We start from the raw sequence: 19,363 nt of genomic DNA, 5'->3' as shown, positions 1-19,363 counted from the left end.
GCACTAGCACAATTTTGGCCCAAGCTGTGGAGTCTCTTTCTTGCAACTGTACTTTGAAGGAACTCAGTGGCAGGTCTCTCACGGGCTGTCAAAACAGGATCCAAACATGGTGTTGCAGATAAGCCTTCTTCTAGGATAAAGTGAATTTAGACTTTAAACCACTGCTCAGAGACATCACTGATTTTTCTGTACCTATTTTTTAGCTTAATTTCATAAAGAAACTAGGCTGATTGTATGCCATTTTCCCAGTCCCACTAACTGTTGATCCTGTTGGCCAATTTCAACTCGCCATCCATCTGGGATTAAATTCTTGCCTGCATACAGGCAGCACTCTCAGAAAAGGACTGTGATGTGGTCACTGCTCCTGTTGCATCCCTGAGAATTGTCAGGCCACAGAGGTGCCCAGAGCACCCAGTGTGATGACGCTTCTGTCACGGCTTTGAGATGTTTAGATATCAGCAAACTTCAAGACAAAAATCTGTAAGAAACCTGGCTTTTCTAGTTCTTAGTGCTTACAGTTGTTGCTACTGGTACTGCTCAGCTTTTTAGGTTTACGCAATGCTGAATTTTGGTGACAAAGAATCATCTATACAGTGAAGTGCTTAGGAGTTGCATACCATTCCAGAAAACTGAAAAAACAGTAGCATATTTAAAAGTTTGGGCAACTGAGATATTTACATCAAAAAACAATGCACCTTCATACAGTAGAAAGTTAGTAATTGGCCGTTGTCACCAACCATTTTGGTTCAGAAACATCTTAGTTTCTGACTTCTTAAGTATTTAAGATTTGAGTGTTTTGCAGTAAGTCTTTGGTATCTACCTGTTCATGCTCTAGTCATCAGAAGAAATTAGTCCTTTCTCTCCCCAAGCCAGGAAAAATGACTAGTTTCACTGCTGCTTTTTCTCTCTTAAAATAGAAGTCTCCACAGTGGGAGTTTAGTTATTGGGTTGATTTTCACAAAAGTTTTAGTTTGATTGTTGCAGTCCTTTGAAGTAGCTGCTGGAGAACAGCACAAGATTTGCACAGACAAATGGATGAAGAATATAATTTAGATTATAATTACTCCTATGAAGACCTTCATGAAACCAACGTCTGTGAAATGGGTGACTATTTCACATTCAACATCTATCTCACTGCTGTCCTCTACACTCTGGTATTTTTGCTCAGCCTGCTAGGAAATGCTTTGGTGTTAGGGATCCTATTCAAATATGAAAACCTTATGTCTTTAACAAACATCTTCATCATGAATCTCTGTATCTCTGATTTAGTTTTCTCCTGCATGCTGCCTTTTTGGGTGGTGGACCAGTCCTTTGGATGGATTTTTGGTGAGTTCCTTTGCAAAGCATCGAATGCTGTTTTCTCCATTGGCTACTACAGCGGTGTTTTCTTTTTGACTCTCATGACTATCCTGAGGTACTTGTTTGTAGTGAACCCCCTTTCAACTTTGAGATCCCAGACGCAGTGCTGTGGTGTTCTGGTGTCCTTGGCTGTTTGGACTGTTAGCATACTAATTGTGGTTCCTGAGGTGATTCACACCACAGTGCAAGAAGACTTGGAAGAGAACATGTTCTGTGATTATGCTGATGGGAATTGGAAAAAGGTGGACATTTATGTGAGAAATATACTCTTCCTGCTATCCTTTGGAGTCATCGTATTCTGTTACTTCAAGATACTCATAATCCTGCTCAGAGCAAGATCTCGCAGAAAGCACAAAACTGTGAAGCTCATCCTCATTATTGTGGTGGCTTTTTTCCTGTGCTGGGCACCCTACAACATCCTCAGCTTTCTGACTACTTTTCCATCACCCAGCTGTAGGTATGCAAAAGACTCCAACCTTGCCTTTCACATCAGCCGTAAAATTGCTTTCTCCCACTGCTGCCTCAACCCTGTGCTCTATGTGTTTGTGGGAGTCAAGTTCAAGAGGCACTTGGCACAGTTATGCAGTCTGTGTTTACACTGCAGCAATGGTCAAGCCTCCAGCCCCAGGACCTGCTATGAAGGCAAATTCCAGAATGAAGGGGCATCCTTGTACTGAAGCAAGACCTAACTATTAGGACTAATCCTGAACAAACTTTCAGATTTAGCATGCCATGGATAGCCTCTAATTCTGAGAGGCAATTCCCTGAGAAAGAGACATAAATTTACTCTTTGCAAACATGCTGTGTATGGAAAATAACAAAATGTACTTGCAGTGGGATGAAGAGATGAGAATGCCAAGAAATTACTTCATTGGCCTGAAAGTGTTAAGTTCCCAATTTTTTGCACAGTGAGATGGATTTTCTCTCATTTATATTCTCTTTTGAAAAGAAAAGGATCGCTTTTTCCTTTGGGCATTAAAACATAAGGTTTTAACATAAAAGTTGTTGCATATCTCTTTCTTACCTGACTAAAAATACTTGGGTTGTATATAGCAATGGACACATAAGTATTTTTGCAAATTTTAATGCTTTTCAGAGTTTATCAGTGTTTATCAGTTTACTCATTCGTCTTTTTGTGGGGTGGGGGGTGTCTCAGGATTAACTGTCCTGACAATAGCTACAAGACCTCAGAGTTTCTGAAGTTCTCAGGGCAAATGTTCTTTTATCTTTTGGCAGATAAGTATACATAAAACAAGCTTTGTGTAAAAGTAGTCTTTTGTGTCTGAAATGGAAACTTTGGGAGAGCCCTAGAAGGAACACAAGCTGTTGAACAGATACTTCACTAGGATATAAGTTTTTCTCCTGTTACTGTTCTTTGCCGCAGGATTCTTCCAGTCTTTGAATATCACTTCAGACAATTGCAGCAGATCAACAGCCCATCTCCTGAGCAGAGCAGGAGCATATTTGCCTCTAAATGCTCTTTCCCTCCTTTTCTCCCTTTCCCATGGTGCTGAGAAGACTTAAACTTCTATATAGGTTATAGTGCAGGAAAAAAAGGCTTTTTAAATAGCAGGATAAAAATGGCTTGCTTTATTTGTAAAATTAATGTTTGGGCTTTTTTTTTTTTTTTTTTTTTTTTTTTTTTTTTTTTTTTTTTTTTTTAAAGAGAAACTGATATCCTTCTTCATTCTAGCTCAATGGGGTATTTTTTTCCCCAGGCAGTGTGTGCACACACATAGTGCATGTTATTGTGGTGTAGCTGAATGACAAAGTCCCTGGAAAGCAGAATATTTAATTTCCTGGCATTTGTAGAGAAAGCCAAGGTAGTTTTGCAGTGGCACCTGCAAAAAAGCAATGGTTTAGCAACAGTTCTAAGCAACAATCTGGCTTTTTGGGCATCTGTCTTAAAATGTCTATGCTGCTTCCACACTATTTCATTTGATCTCTAAAGATTATCTGGAACAGACAACAGATTCTTCACAGCTGCTGTATAGTTTACAAAAAGTAGAAACTCAGATGGGCCCATAGTACAATATCCTATTTGTGATTATACCCAGAAGCAAGAATACCTAAGGAAAAGCAAAAGAATGGGGTGAAAATATATGACATAGACTCATTAATCCCACTGGGGAACTCACTTGTGTTCAGACAAGCCATGGAAAGGGAGAAGTTGTCACTTTTTCTGGTTTTGGTGGAGACCAGCCTTTGGCTATTGGCTCCTGATAAGAAATATTTGAAATGAATGTGGCTTCAAACAGCTTTGGACTGGGGACTGAATACCATCAATTATTGAAGAGACAACCTTTTAAAGGACAAATGAGTCCAATTTATTCTTCTATTCTGGTAAGCCAGGACCACTTCATGGGCACCAGCAAAGCTCCACAAGAGGAAAATACTATGACCATGAGTACAAGAAGGTCTCGTGCGTAATTTCAACAAGCTGTCATTCAACTGATTGACCTAGAGCCACACAACTGTGAAATATTTACTGTTCATATATTTTACATCTGTCTGAAAAAAAGTTGAGAATTATAAGAGAAGCATGAAGACTGAAATGATCCTGCTCTGCCCAGTTTTTAGCAAGTTATTGAAATCTGTTTGTAGCTTGAGCATATTTTGTTACAGTGTATCTGAGCACATAAAAAGAACTCTTAATATTACCCAACTGTATTGCTGCCATAACCAAAGTAACTCAGAATGTAGATATTTTGCCTCCTGATATAATGAAGTAGTACTAATAAACATTCAGAAATTCAATGGAATACTACACTGTGACTATTGTTCTCAGCCTCTGATAACCACCTATTAAAGTTAAGGTATTTTTAATTGAAGAAGTAATTGTGAATTTTCATAGGTTAATTTAGCCTGGAAGAGACTTCTGGAGATGATCCACTCTTCTGTGCTGCTCACAGAAGTTCCATCTCCCTGGTCAGACAAGGTCACTCAGGCCTTTATCTGGTGAAACTGATAACCTGCAAGATCAGGGACTCCATAACTCCTCCAAGTCCTTGTTGCAGTGCTTAAGAACTCTTATGGTGGATGTTTTTGCTTCTACATGAACAAAATTTCTTTTGCTGCAACCTGGTGATGTAGTTTTTTCCTTACCTTCTCTGTGTCTTCACATTAGATAATGGAACAGAGCCATCATATCTCCCCTAAACCTTGTTTTTTTTCCTGGGGATAAACATATCCCAGCCAATTTAGTGTCTTCATATATCATGTGCTCCAACTCCCTGTCCATCTGTGATCCTCCATTGGGCTGATTTCAGTCAGTCAATGTCTCTTCCTTACACTGGTGGCCATCAAAATCAGAGCAAGAATCAGACTCATAAATGTGGGCAATTTTGGCAAAGCAGAACATGTACTTCTTTACTGCCAGAAGTGTTTTCATTGAGTCAGGATACCTTCATATTCTCAATATTTTGAAATATTGAGTTCATTGAAATCGTAAATAAAATTCTATTTTATCTTCTCCTTATCGTTACTCTGCAGTTGAAAATGCCCTTGCTCATCCAGTGAAACAAAAAACCAAGGAGACAGAAAGGACAAAGAAATGTGTGAGGAGTGGAGTACTCTCTCCATACTCAGAAACTGTTCACGTAACAAAACCAAAACATATTTGAGTTTGTTTAATTCCTCCAAACAATGCTGCTTTCTTCCAGCAAAGAGAGGCAAAAAGATAATGCTCTTTATCCATATGCCTATACATACATCCACGTACACCTCTATAGATGTATATAAAGGACTCTGTTTCATTTAAACTGCACAGTCCAGAGTCTAGGTCTTGGCTTTCCCACACTATTTGATGCAGTTGAACAAGCATCAAACCAGATCAAAATCTTGGTACCCACTTTGTCCACACAGGAGTGAAATGCAGCCAGTTCTGGGCAGTGATAGCTCCTAAACCTGATGTACTCAGGTGGAAGTCAGTCTCAGAAGCTGACCTGATATTTAGCAGAATATTCTTCCAAGCTCCTCAACCACTTTGTCTAAAATGCCATATTTGCTTCTACATGTTTTCCAGAGCTTTGCCGATTCTTTTTATGTTGCCTACTCCCAGCTTTACACCTACTGACTATTATTTGTCCACCTATTCAAAACAGAATGCAAACAAATGCAAAAAGCGCTTCCAAAGCTTTCTCCCCACAGTCACAGAAGGTTTCTGATGATGAACAGCAGCCTGTTGTTCAGTCTAGCTACAATGGTATGTTAATCCACCAGGGAAGCTGGGGGTTAGCTGCTCTCATAAAATACCTCAAGTGCCTAGGGGAAGCAAAGCCCTTCCACTTATTATATAACATGAATTAACTCTTGCAAAAAAATTTAAAGAAAAATTGAAAATAATTCCCATCTAGCCCATCATAGCTTATGAAGAAGTTAATCAATAAATTTTATCAGAGTAAAAATACAGGAAAGCAACATGCATGGAGCAGACAACGTGGGTTTTTTTTCCAAGTGCAGCTTCCAAAAAGGAAATATCTCTAACATCTTTTATTGCTAAGAAATGAGGATACAGAAAATTCTAAAGAAGTGTTGGTCAGCTATGGACCTAGTTGGAAACAGCATGTTTTTCTCTGAAGAAATTGATGTGTACATAAACAGGCAATAATTCAATAATTAGTATCAATAATTAAATATTTCTGAAAGTAGCTTGTTACTACATAATTAAAAGGAGGAACAATCCATTCCAACTGATTATTTCTGAGTGAAAAGTAAAATAGCACAGACTTTTTGAAAATTTTTAAAATAAAATCCATTGCAATGAAATTATATGGGATTTGATTTACCATTACTTGTGTCTGATGACCCCGAGATTACTTTTGGAAGACACCCAGTTGCCTAGAGATCAATGGAAAACAAACATTCGTTTTCAGCAGATGCTCCTGGCACTGCTGCATGATTCAGCAAAGCGTGCCAAGAAAAGTAAGCCTGAAGGTTGCTTCCAAACGATGTAAGTCATCCCCGAGCATTTCACAGGTCATGTGCCTGCAACATGTGTAGCCCTATAACCTGCATTTCTGAGGGCACTAAAATGCTTTTGAGCTACTCAAAAACATACATTAGATGAAGATTAATCACCAAAACTTAAGGTCATTTAGTCATTCTTATGTGTGGAGGATGATGGAGACATGTCAGTGACTATATACTACATATATTTCCTCAACAGTCTTGAAAATTTGATGCTTTGATCTTCAGCCTAAGCTGATGTTTATGACACTAACAAAGTCACAAGCATTGTGGCAAGAACTGATGACAAACTGCTTGCTCACAAGTTTAATTTAAAATGGTTTATTTACCAAAGTAATGTGGGAAAAAAAAGCAAAGGAAGTCTTTCAAGTTTGCACTTCAAGTGCAAAACAAGCGTAGCCTCTTTCAGGCGCTGGGAAAGAAATGTCCTTTCAGAGAATCATATGCATATCATATAGGAGGGTTAAAATCTGAAAAGAGGAAACAGCCTGCTTGTAGAAGGGGCCTGGTGCTGGAAGCGTTAGGAACCCTGTGCCCCACACCCTGTCTCAGGAAGCAACCTCTTGTTCCAGTTTCACACCTGTTTTCCCCCAGTCTCTTACTTTATATAGACATATTAATTTCTACCTATGTCTTTCACAGAATCACAGAATCAATTAGGTTGGAAAAGACCTCTGAGACAGTGTCCAGCCCATGACTGAGCACCACTGTGTCTATCAGACCATGGCACTGAGTGCCATGTCCTGTCTTTCCTTAAACACCTCCAAGAATGGTGACCCCACCACCTCCTTGGGCAGCCCATTCCAGTGTCTAATCATCCTTTCTGTTAAGAAATTCCTCCTTATGTCCAACCTAAACCTCCCCTGGCATAGCTTGAGACTATGTCCTCTCACCCCTCCAGTTTAGGGATGAAGATTTTCCTTTCATCAGCTGGTGAGAGCAGAGAGGGGGGAATCTGCTGCATACCAGTTTTGTCATGCCTGACTTTCACATTTGCTTCAGTTGTCTGTGCAAAGCGCTTGATGAACTGATGAGAAAATGAGAAAAAAAAGAAAAAAGAAAAAAACCCATAAAGAATAGTCCTAAAAGCAACAGTCAGTACTATATTAAAAAGTATTAAGACAAAAATTTATTAAATTTTTTTTTTCAGTGGAGCCCGCAACAGGCCAAGGAGCAATGGCCATAAGCTGAAACACAGGGAAGTTTCACCTCACCGTGAGAACTTCACATTGAGGGTGGCAGAGCGCTGAACAGTCTGCCCAGGGCGGTCATGGAGTCTCCCTCTCTGGAGACATTCCAAACCCACCTGGACGTGTTCCTGTGTCACCTCCTTGAGGTGACCCTGCCTTGGCAGGGGGGTTGGATCAGGCATCTCGAGAGTCCAGTCCAACCCTAACGACTCTGTGATTCTGTAAAAAGCGACCCTCTGGTGTGAGGGCACCAGAAACACCAGCTTCCCCGAGAGGAAACCACCCCAACGCTGCCGCTGTAGCCGAAAGCGGCGATGTCTCCCCCAAAGCCATTTCAAACCCCTCAGCTTTCCCCGCAGCACTCCGTCCCGGCCGCCTGCGGGCGCCCCTGGCGCTGCGCCCAGACACCGCCCCGGGCGTGGGGCGGCCCCTCCGCGGCCTCACGGGAGTTGTAGTCGGGCGGCGAGGGCCGGAGCCTCACCCCGGGCCGGCTGTGCGCGACATGGCGGCGGCAGCCGCGCAGGTACCGAGCGACCCCTCCCGCACACCCCCGAGGAGCGCGGCGGGGCTGGGGGCGGGGAGGCGGCAGCGGGCGGAGGGAGCTGACGGGGAGAGGGGGAAGTAACTTCGGCGGCTTCCACTTGTTGCGGCGCCGAGCTCGGCTTCGAGGGGAGGAGCCCCAGCGGGGAGAGAGTTGCCGGCCGCCTTAGGGGGTTCCCGGGTGGGCTCAGTGGTGGGGTGAGCGTGGGCATGGCAGGGGCACATCAGCCCGGGGTGGGCTGGATGCTGGCTGTCATCGCCTGGGAGCCCCTCGAATGGGGGTCACCGTCTCTCAGGGCCAGCGCCTGGGCGGACGTCGGCCACCATCCAGACCCAGTCCCAGTCTCCTGAAGTGTCATCATGTCTCCCTGGTGAGCGCTGACTTTAGGCCCACATCAGCACTGCCCTCTGTTTTCTCCTCTCCTGCAGCTGCAGGGGGAGCGGAGTCACCCTGCTGGAAACCAAACACCCGCCCGTGTCCGTGCCCTCACCCCGCTATAAAGTGCTGACAGGCAAATATTTGACGCGGCCCTAATCCCACTTTGCCCTTGTGTCGGCAAATCTCCGGCGGATGGATAGGGAGAGAGTTTTGCTGGTACACGGGGCGGCTGGGTCTGTCTCCAGAGCAGATGCCGGGTTTGCAGCCGGCCCTCCTCCTCCGGCTTATGTTGATCCTGGTAATCCAGAGTGAGCAAGGAGAAGGAAAAAACACAAGGTTTTAGTGAAATGATTGTCTGCCGCCTTTGGACACTGGATTCCACTCGGGCAGAGGTCCTGCGGTGGTGAGTCGGGCTGTGGAGGGTCTGTGCCGTGTTCTGGAAACTGGTGTATCCCTTGCTGCTGCAGCTGCCCGAGCACAGGGCCCTGTTTTCTGTCCAGGTCACTGCATCCAGCCTCCCGCTGATTTTTGCAAGGTTGGTTTGGCACACAGAGTTGGTCAGCTGTAGACTTCATGCTCCTGGTTCTGCCTCTCACTTGAAACCAAACTTCAAGTTTTAAGTTTCAAGTTGAAACAGAGGGAGAAGTAACAGGCCTTTGTCTGCTTAATGCTGAAGAGTCAAAGTGGGTGATTTTACCCAGCTCTGACTTTGTACGCTCATAAAGGCAAGTTAGGATGAAACTTACAGGGTAAAACATGTTCTCTGTCTTATCAGTAGCATTGCAAACTGTTCTCTCTTACTGCCATGCAGTAGTGTGTTTTATGTTTTCCAGATTTTGTGGTGTGCAAGGCAGTTTGTTGGAGTCTTCCAATGATCCTCATGGGAGTGATTGAATTTTAAAAATGTTCTAGACGTTCCAAATAGTGTTTTCCAACACCCACATTTAGAAGAGTGCACTGCAGTTAAAAAGTTGTTTCTTAAGAGAGTGCGGTGCAAAACAAGTGATAGTCTGCTCTGCTTCTTGTAGTGTGTATATATATATCTGTAGTATATATATTTGACAGCATTTGTTGTAAACATGGTTTCACTGCTACTTCTCAGGAGCCTGTTAGTTATGGAGCCTGATTTTCATGTATAAAGGAGTCTCTTATGTACACCATTTGATAACAGCGAAAGAGTGTGTTATATTTGCAGTCCCTCTCTCCACTGCTAGAGGGTTACATAAAAGGAATAGGAATTTTTCATAACATCCTGGAGGCTAGGTTCCTCTAAGACTTGTTTGGTGAGTGATCAAGACATAAAGAAACAACTAGGGAGAGAAAACTAGTCAAGATGTAAAGTCTGTAAAATTGCAGAAATTATGCAGTGGACCCAAGGAAAAGTAGTGCTGAAATTTTTTTTAACCCAGATTGTTATTTGTTTTTCTTAGTTGATCACATTTAAAAATAAACAATTGTCTATTTGTCAAGTAAACACCGAAACCTTCTAGTGTTCTTCACATGTTCTTGAGATTATTAAACTTAAGGGAACTCTAAGAGCCCCAAGTGTTTTTATTGTTACACGTTATTGTTTTTATTTATTTGTTTGTATTACTGTGTGTTTGGTTGGTTTTGCCAATGCAAGCAAACTTTAGCAGCTTGTATCTAATCCAGTTCATATTTTGATGTAGTAATTTCAGTTTGTCCACGGAGTAGTGGCTGTTTGTGTCCAAAAATTCTGTAATAGTAATAATTTAAAATCATTTGCCTGGATGCATTCTGACAGTGGTTTTACAGTTTTTGACACTGGTAGGAGGAGCAGAACTTTTTATGCAAAGTGCCTGGATCTCAGTGCAAGCACAGGACCTTGACTTGTATGCCCTTCCTTCGGTTTAGTATTTTTGCCGATCACAGTATTCTGTGTTGGTTGGTGGTTTAGTGACCTCAGCAGATATTTACAAGCAATTAATGCCTGAATGAGGCCTGCTGGGAAGAAGGATGAAGATAGGAAAGGTCTTGCTACTGCTACAAGCCAGTTTAGGTTTCGAAAGTGAACCAGTTGGATCAGGGTATCCTGAATAACTGGGCTCATGCCAAGCCTGCGTCATCTGTGGGCCTGTCTCTTCCTATTCACCCAGTATGACAGTCTCATACAGGCCTCTCCTCCAAATGCTTCCTAATCTTTGGGATTTGTAACTCTGAAATTTCCCCTTCCCCCCAAAATGGTGACCTTCACTGGAAAACTCACAAGAACAGAGGCAGAGAAGAAATACTCCATACTTCCTGCTACAGAGGAAGGAAAACAAGAATTCTTTCTGTTGACTCTGGGGCAGCATGACTCAGTGGCCTGTCAGTTTGGGTTGTCTCAGCGTGGTTTTTGCTTGCCTCGCCCTCTATTTGGTCTACATGTGTGTGGTCAAGACCTGTAATTTTCAGTGTTGCATGTTGGTATTTTACTGGGAACTGCATATAGGCTAAGAGTTATCCTAAGGAGCTGCTGGCTGGAGGGAGGACGCATGAGGTGCTACAAGTGGGCAAGACTCAGCACCCATCTGCCAGACTTCCCAAAACCATTAGCTGGAGGAAGCCTTTTCAAGTACTTCTGAAACCTCAGCTTGGAGGGACAGTGTGCACCGGTATATACAGAGGTAAAATTGCTGCTAAGGAAAGGTCCCACTCAGAGCCAGGATGGAATGGTTGTTGCTTTTAACTATCCCGAAGTCTCAGAGGTGGCTGAGCTACTATAGTCAGGCCAGCCTTGCTGAGGAAATTAACAAGGCCCAGAGACCAATTTTGGAGACCTGAAAAATATGAGATTCTTTGAAGTCTCCAAGCTTGTGCGATGAATGAGTTGAGTGTCATGAATCGCCAAATGCTCCTCTGCAGCTGGAAGTCCTCTGGTGTTTCTATTTCTGTAGGTGTCTATGTGGTGCTCCTCAGAGTAGCACCTGAGTGTCATGTGCGTGGCTTGAAGAACATGTAAGACATTTAAATAGTTGTGTGAGTTGTAGAGAGAAAGAGCAGATTTTGTGGCAGGGAGGGACACAGGGAGAATTGTTTAGGAGAATAAGAGCATGAAGAGGGGAAACAAACCTTTTCACTTTTGAATTAATTCTGTCTTTTCAGCTCACATACAGGCATTGAGACAGCAGGGATACCTTCTCCCAGGGAGAGTGAAAGAGGATGGGAGCAGCTGTGGAGAAACAGGTCTCTGGAAGAGTTATGGTTGGGTTAATTGATAGATGTTAGTAAACAAGGTATAGCATTCCTGACGTGGCGTGAGGTCTGGCGTGTCCTAAGGGAAAAGGGCAGACAAGTTTGTTAAAAGCGATACTTGTTCAATTCCTGTTATCAGAAGAGAGCTCTTCTCTTTGTAAACTGACTGCTTCCTCAAACAGGGAAGTTCTGTCATCATGAGATAGGGCTGAGACAAGGTTGTCTTTGTGAGATATGTACTAGCTCATCCCTGTGGTGTTGTTTGCAGAAAGTGGTCATTGAGTTCATGTTTGTCAGCAGTTACTGATGTGAAGGAATATCGGAGACAACACTATTCTCCAAGTCAGGAATCTGTGTCCCCGGTCTGATGCATCTGTCCTGTTTGGCAAAGTACAGTGTAGGGTATTAAAGGGTTTTAAGCCAGGTGTTAGAGAGGAGATCCAGTTTGGTAGGTGCAGCTTTAAAAAAATTTGGTAGGGTTGCCAGCTTTGTCCACTCAAGGTTAAAACTTAACTCTGTCTCATGGAGTTCTTACTGTGCCACTGTATACTCTTGTCTGTTGCCTAGCTTTGATCTTTTTCTAAAAAGAGGTTGTAAATTCAAGGAATAGGGGTGGAATGCAGGTCAGTTGTCCATAGAATAGGGAAGACTGCACAAAAAGTTTATAAAACTTTACTGATTCTTTTGTGTCAGTCTTTTCTGTCAGGTTAGGGGTACAAGCAGTATTTTACGAATGTCATTAGTTTGTGTTTTTATGTTGTAAAATGCAAATACTCCTAGAGCACAAGAGCCTTCCCACAAAAAGGCTTTACTGTAAGGAGTTCTTAACTATAAAAATGCTCTTTCTCTGCCAAGCATTTGCAAAATATGTGAATGTTTTTATGCACTTCATCTAGTTATTCTCTTCCTCTATGTTATGATACTCAGAGAATTTCTTTTTCTGGACACGTATTTTCTGCGAGATGTCTTTTATTGTTAATTGTTTATATTCCCAAACCATATTTTTGTCACTGAAATGTGAAGATTTGCTGATGTAGAAAATTAAGGGAAAAGATTAATTTAAAAAGAAGATTTCACTTCTCGGAGTGGAAACCCTAGCTGTCATTCAGACTGTGCCTGCCTTTTGCTTTTAATCCTTCTATTTAATATAGTCCAGTCACGTATCTTTGTATTCAGTGTTAAAGCACAAACAGTTGAGTTGCCCAGTAAGAAGCACATGTGTGTGCATGACAGAAGAACCACGCTGTCTTTTTTATACCTCAGACCCTTACTTCCAGCAAATAGTTCTTCGGCTTTATGGATGTGCAGCTCTGTGTGCCTGCATGGTACAAAATGAGAAAAGCTGCAGCGCAGCTGCCGTGAATTTCACTGGGGCTCTATGTTTGCTGCAACAACAAAGTACGAAGTAGTTTTTTCAGACAGTTACTGTAATGAAATTAGTTAACTAAATCAGTGCTGTTACAATCCTGAGAGTTAGGGACTTTCTTTTCCCAGTTCTTCCTTCATCTCTGCCTGAGGTTTGCATTCAGTGTCTTTTGTCAGTGTGTCTTGTAGCCAACTGTATGACCAGGTAGGTTGTTTGGGATTTTTTTTCCAGTGTACCTTGCAGTTATCAATCAGTATCTGCTTTTATAGAGCATACCATGTTCACACTACACAAGGGAATAATACAGTTCAAGCTGTGACTCACAAACATAGGATTTGTCTCAGTATCCTCACTTGCCTGTTTTGTTTCATATAGAATGTTAGAAAAGGCATAGGATTGCAGGCACCAAATAATTAAAGGTCTTGTGATACCACTTGGGGCCATGTGATGAAGTGCCCTTGTTTGGAATGACTAGTCCAGAGTAGTCATATTAACAGGAAGTATTTCCATAAGCAGTAGAAAGTAGTGGGTCTTGGTTTCCAAAGAATAGTTTTTGCAAATCTGATTTACTGTTTAGCTGAATTACACCAAGTCTGCAGTGTGAGCTCTGCTCTTAGTGCACACTGAAAATGCACTTGGGTGGGGAGTGGATTCTCTGATATCAGGTTATAGTGGAGGTCTCACTGTAGTCTTTAACAATGCAGAGACACTCTGCTCGTGGGCATCCTCCCTGCTTCCTGTTTTGACTGCACATGGAGAAGTGTAGTATTTTGAAGATGATTGCCTTCTCTCAAGGTTGGCCAAAATTGACCTAAAAGGGTAGCTGCTGGAGATGCAGACATGGTGTAGAAAATGAAGATAAATTTTATAGAATCAGATTAAAAGTAGGTCATTGTAGCTGCTTCACTAACCAGTTTAATTACAGTCATTACATTTTGTTGCCAGTTTTATATGTGTCTCACTCCCCTTCAGGTAAATCTTTTCCTGTATGTGGGCTATTTCCTTTCTGCTTCTTTCTTTAATCTCCAGGATATCCTCCTCTGTAAAGAAGATTGCCACCCCCACACTAGCACTTATGCCATCAGGGAAGGCAGGAACCACCTTCAGAGATCAGCAGGCATGGCCCAGGAGTGTGAGGAGGGACTGGTGGCATGCCCTGTGTTGCCTCCTTTGTGCCAGGTCCTTAGTGTAGCTGCACTGATGTCATTGCAGCTCAGCAGTTCTGGGCAAGTTAATGCCATCAGCCTCAGTCCAGTGTTGTTATATAAGAGGTAACAATGCATCATCCAGAAAGCTTTTGACCCACAGTGGGTCACTCGTGCCTGAGGAATGTATCATGCTGTTTTCACAAAGCAAATATTTACAGGTTTTAGTAGGATAGGAAATGCTGGAGGAACAGTGATGTGCTCTAAGGAATTCTGGGCAAAATGTTCTGTGATCAGGAAGGACTAGATCAGGTGTTTACAGAAGCTCTTCCTATTTTGTAATCTTGGGAAACCAGTTAAGATACATTATCAGCTTTCTTTGCCATAGGAAATGAGAGCTCTGCACCTGTGTTTTCTAAGAACACCTCTGGAAGGACCACAGAGGGGAGAAGTATCTTTCTCCCCATTTTTTAGAGGAGAAGGCAAGTAGAAGTTTCAGCACGTTTGCCCTATGCCATAGCCCAGGTCAAAAGATCCTCTTCATCTCTGGGAAGAGAAGGGGCTAAATGCATGTCTCATCCATGGGAACTGATGCAAGGAAGGGGAAACTGTGAGACCTTGCTCCAGGTATTGAGAAAAGACGTGACAGGGAGCAGGCAGAGGAGTGGGCTGTGCAGCTTCATGCCTCCTGCTGAGTTGTGGTTTCTTTTCAGGATTCTCACATTCTGCCTAGGACATCCAAACAGAAATAAAGATGTGTATCTTGGGCTGCTTTGGCACAGCAGTTATCAACCCACTGGGAGCACATAGCCCTCTCTTGCACTGTGCTGCTGAGCTGTTGTGCACCCAGTAGTCATTTATTTGTGACTTCTGGCCAAACACACTGACTTAAGCAATGCTAATGGGGCTGGGGAAACTGAACTGCCTTAGTCCTCTTCCAGTGAATGTCTACTTGTGCACCCTGCTGGGAATTAGCACTTGACAAGGTCCCATGCTGTGCCTGGCTGCTGTAGGATGCCCAGTGTCCCACTCCCTGCTGGTTATTGCAAAATAAAGGCTCAATTCCCAATTGCCTACTCTCCCAGGCTCTCTGTATGTGCCTGCATCTGGCCTGGTCACTGTTTTCCTGGCATGCCTCTTGCATTGCCTTTGCGTTTCTGGAGCCTTGCATGGGATCTTGTTCTGGCCTTTGGGAAGCACAGGCAGGAGCCTCTTGTTGGTCCTTGCTCTTTTCCCTCTTTGTGTGAGGAAAAGCATTTGATTTGGTCACACTTTCTGGCTTCCATTGCCCACGTGGCACAATCTTCTGGCTTAAGCTCCTTTATGTAACAGTTGCCAAACCGAACAGATACGGCTGATATTACTGTGTGTGCTTAAAAAAGGAAACATTGACTCGCTGAGTTTGTTACTCTTGCTTTATTTCAGTAGTACCCAAACTCACCAAGTAGCCCGGAAGTGTGGCACTTTGTATGGTCACTCCCTAGAATCAAGATAGGAATCTTGGGTATGTCACATTGTTGATTTAAGGTAAAAAATTGTGTTTGGCAGCACAGGTCAGGTGGTCTATGCTGTTCTGGCCTTCTGTTCCTGAAGCAATCAGTTGTGGTAGGGATTTTGCAGGCCAAGGCCCTTCCCCAGACAGGACATGGTCCACATGACACTTGTGTCATAACATAACAACTGCCATCAAGATATGGAAATGGAAACTAGCAGGTAACAAAGCACAGGTATGCAGAGAAACACACGAGTAAGCCTAGTTTCAGCCTTCTCTTTATGCTTAATGTATTTCTGTCTCTATGGCTTTGTTAATGTTTGCTTTGTTTCAAACAGAAAAGAATATGGGGTCACATCAGGATCACTTCCTAACAATACCTTAATACACAGGGTAGGAAGGATGATCCATTTGATTAATTCAGACGCCTACTTCAGCCATGCCAATTTAGCTCTTTTGGGAGTGAAAGAAAGGAAAGAGAAAGGAGATATAATAATGTGACCTAATCACATTAGATTCAAAAGTTTGTAAGATTTTAATTACAACTTAATTTCATTGTAGTTCAGCTTGAATTATAACAAAAGCACTAATGCATAACAGCAATTTTTCTAAAGATTCGGTACTTTGGGTGTTGTGTTTGCTTGAAACTTTGGCCGTACCTCTGCAGACAGAATTCTGAACAAACTTTGAACAGGATGCTTAGTAAGTTCCCTATGTAGTTTCTATGTGGCTTTTTTCTTTGAATGATTGTTCCCAGATTAGCACTGGAAAGATTGCATCCCCAGGCATGATTGTTTTAGTAAAGTGTTTGAGGCTTTCAATTAATTTTACTTTAAGAAAGATTTTCTGTGAGTGCCAAGTATAACTCACTTATCCTAAGCAAAGAAGGTGGTGCAAGGTATGTTTATCCAGCCAAGGATGCTGTAACAGAGCTTAAAATAAAGTGGTGTCATCTTACATGTGTAGGGAACAGTGAGTTCTGAGAAGGGGTTGAGAGGTGTTCCTTGTGCTAAAATCACGCTCCAGTACTAAAGCTTTTCGTAGCTCTTGCGCATTAAAAGTATGCTCCGGTGCCAGAGAGTCAAGCATGCGTCATTTTTGACTCCTTGGCCCATGCCTAGTCTGTGTCTTGAAAGTCTTTCTGAAATGGTCTTATCTTTTTACTCTGCAACCTGTAGGGAAGATCTGGCAGAGGCTTTGGGGAGGGAAAATCATGTGTCATTGGAACCTCCCTCAGGGTCACAAGATAGATTGGATGAGATGCCAGCCAGAGCTGGACTGTACCACCAACTGTGTTGTAACTCCAGCCAGAGAAAATTGCTCTCTGAGGTTTGCTTGGTAGTTTTGTAAGACATAACTGAAGAAATAACTGAAATGGAAAGTGAAAACTAGAAGAAAATATTAAGGAGATCCTGGAAAAGTGTTGGCCTTGGAATTCATTACTCAACAGGATCTAAAATGCCAAAGCACCTCTCTGCTACTCATTTGAGCTGATAAAGACTTTCGTTTTATTTTTGACTTTTACAATTGCAGGTGTCACAGAGAAGAATAATCAGCATCAACCCAATGGTCACCAAGGCTATGAAGTCTGCTGTTTTTATCTAGATGGATGAAAAGGTTAACAGCCCAGAAGGGGAGTTCCTTTTGTTTCCAAGATGGCAGCAACTAGTGGCGAAAGTCAGCTGCAGCGGATTATCAGAGACTTGCAAGGTACATGCTGACAGATACATTCTGGAGGCTGGACTGCATCCTCTGGGTTTTAGATAACAGAGAGTAGGAGTTGTTTTCAATTGTGTAACTCCTTCCAGCAGCAATTGTAGCAACATAATTCAAGATGTGCAATGTGATGGATTTTTTTTGTGAGACAAGTGCTGTACCTTCTGCAGGACCCTGAATTCTTAAATCCTGCAAATTTAAACATACAAGAGAAGAAATAGGTTTTACAATTTAAAGAAAGGTGTGTGGGGGGTGTGCATTGTGAGCTAGTACTTCATCGGCATGCAGAGAGTTACAAGACTTTATGTGAAGTAAGGAGAAAAGGCCTAAAACTCAGGCTTCCTTGATGGGAAGCTGGTGTGGAGTTGTTGCTAATGTGGGAAGGGGAAAAACCAGGAGGCCAAACCTAGCTGGGAAAGGAGACCCAGAGGAAGAGTGCTGGAGAATTACACCTGCTGTTCTTGCTGCAGTGGAGCCTAACTTGTCTTCCACTAGAAGTAGCCAATCTCATTTTCAACAGTTCTGCTGCAGGCAGAATTGGCATCAGATTCGTAACAGTTTTCCTGCTCTCTTTCTGTCCTACTCAGCTGCTTATACCAAGATTCAGATATTTTTCCTTTTAATTTTTATTAACTATAAGGTATATGCACCAAAGCTGAGAATCTAGATCTTCCTGTGACATAAAAAAGGAGGTCTATGTGCCTGCTGACAAGAAGAAATTTTAATTTGCAACGGGTTATCAAGTGGGACTGGGAGCTAAAGCTCACTCAGTCACCTGAAATAAGTATAAAACCAAGGTTGAAAGCAAGCTCAAAATCAGTAATTTCTGATGTTGAGAAGTACATCCTTTTGGGGCTAGAGTGCCCAGGGGGACAGTAGAGTGTATTTTGACTTGAGATTTCCTCACCCACTATGGGTGTATATTTTAGGGAAGAGTTGCTGTATGCTTATTTTTTGTGTAAATTATTTTTTTCATTTGTGTTTGTAACCAGCACAAGCTGAACCTTCCTGAATAAAGCATGGAGAAGATAAATGTGCTGACTGAACGACTGTTCTCGTGTTACTGATCCCCTTTAGCAGATTACATGCTTTGTCCTTTCTAATCAGAATTCTGTTTGTCCTGTGGCAATACCTTAATGTGCACATGAGACAGCAAAAAGTCATTTCTCTTCCCTCTGCTGAGGTAGCAATTAGCAATTGTCTGTTAGCAGGTTTTGTTAAGTGTCAGAAGTACTACGTGTCTTTTTAAGAAGAAATAATCCGTACAACAAATTGACACAGCTTGAACTGCTGTTTTCTTATAGGTGGTCTTAAATTGGAAGCATAGCAGTCATTTTTTTGTACTGTCGTTAAGACATTGCAGCTAAAAGGAAATGAGTCCACATGCATAATGTCCATGAAGAAAGTATTCATTTAGTTGTTTATGGATTCAGTGCTAGATATCCTTTGCATTGGTTAACTATTTTGGTGTCTTGTTTTAAAGATGCAGTGACTGAATTAAGTAAAGAATTTAAAGAAGGAGGTGAACCGATCACTGATGACAGTGTCAACTTGCAAAAATTCTCCTACAAGCTTGAGTACCTTTTACAGGTAAGAAGTGATTTGTGTATTTGTGATCCACCAGCAAAGCTCGGCCTTGTTTTCTCTTACTTCCTCTTCAGTATGTGGGGTTTAACTCAAATAATCGTAAATATCTAGTTGAGTCTCTCTTTGTATTTATTTTTTGTTGTGTGTGATAAGTGGACTGAAATGTGTGCTGCCTATTATACTTATTTCAAGTGAAAATAAATAATCACAAGGCAGTGCTGGTAGTTTGATTGAGGAATGTAAGGCATTTCTGTACTGATCTGAAAGATCTGGGCTTGATTTTAAAGATCTATCGTGCTAAATTATCCTGAAAAAACTGTGGTAATGAGATCTTGACATTTTAGTGCAAAATAAATACTAGTAAGCTGTTCATGGTGCAAAATGTAGTGGTGTGAGTAATTTATAGAATTTCAGCAATTTCACTTT

The 19,363-nt window shown here is 42.2% G+C and overlaps 2 protein-coding genes across 8 annotated transcripts in view; both read left to right on the top strand.

Moving 5' to 3' along the window:
• Positions 1-964: 964 nt before the first annotated feature.
• On the top strand, positions 965-2,967 carry XCR1 (X-C motif chemokine receptor 1). Its single transcript, XM_010398832.3, has one exon. The coding sequence runs from the start codon at positions 1,032-1,034 to the stop codon at positions 2,034-2,036; it is 1,005 nt and encodes a 334-aa protein (XP_010397134.2). The 5' UTR covers positions 965-1,031; the 3' UTR covers positions 2,037-2,967.
• Positions 2,968-7,941: 4,974 nt separating this feature from the next.
• FYCO1 (FYVE and coiled-coil domain autophagy adaptor 1) overlaps positions 7,942-19,363 on the top strand; it is a 45,769-nt gene continuing 34,347 nt past the window's right edge. For 4 of the 7 annotated variants that reach the window (XM_019285717.3, XM_019285718.3, XM_010398831.4 and 1 more), the window contains exons 1-3: positions 7,942-8,040; positions 17,168-17,344; positions 18,834-18,940. In XM_019285717.3, coding sequence (XP_019141262.3) covers positions 17,290-17,344; positions 18,834-18,940 — 162 coding nt within the window. In that variant the 5' untranslated portion in view covers positions 7,942-8,040; positions 17,168-17,289. Of the gene's footprint in view, positions 8,041-8,653; positions 8,840-8,873; positions 8,972-10,947; positions 11,064-17,167; positions 17,345-18,833; positions 18,941-19,363 lie in introns of those variants that run through there. The other 3 variants (XM_010398830.4, XM_019285716.3, XM_019285715.3) reach the window with 3 other exon arrangements.

This window comes from Corvus cornix, chromosome 2, assembly GCF_000738735.6.
Source record: "Corvus cornix cornix isolate S_Up_H32 chromosome 2, ASM73873v5, whole genome shotgun sequence".
Lineage (NCBI taxonomy): Eukaryota > Metazoa > Chordata > Aves > Passeriformes > Corvidae > Corvus > Corvus cornix.
This window is presented reverse-complemented; position numbering and strand designations above follow the sequence as displayed.

Coding starts and splice junctions, on each gene's coding strand:
- XCR1 (XM_010398832.3), top strand. CDS start 1,032: ATGGATGAAGAATATAATTTAGATTATAATTACTCCTATGAAGACCTT.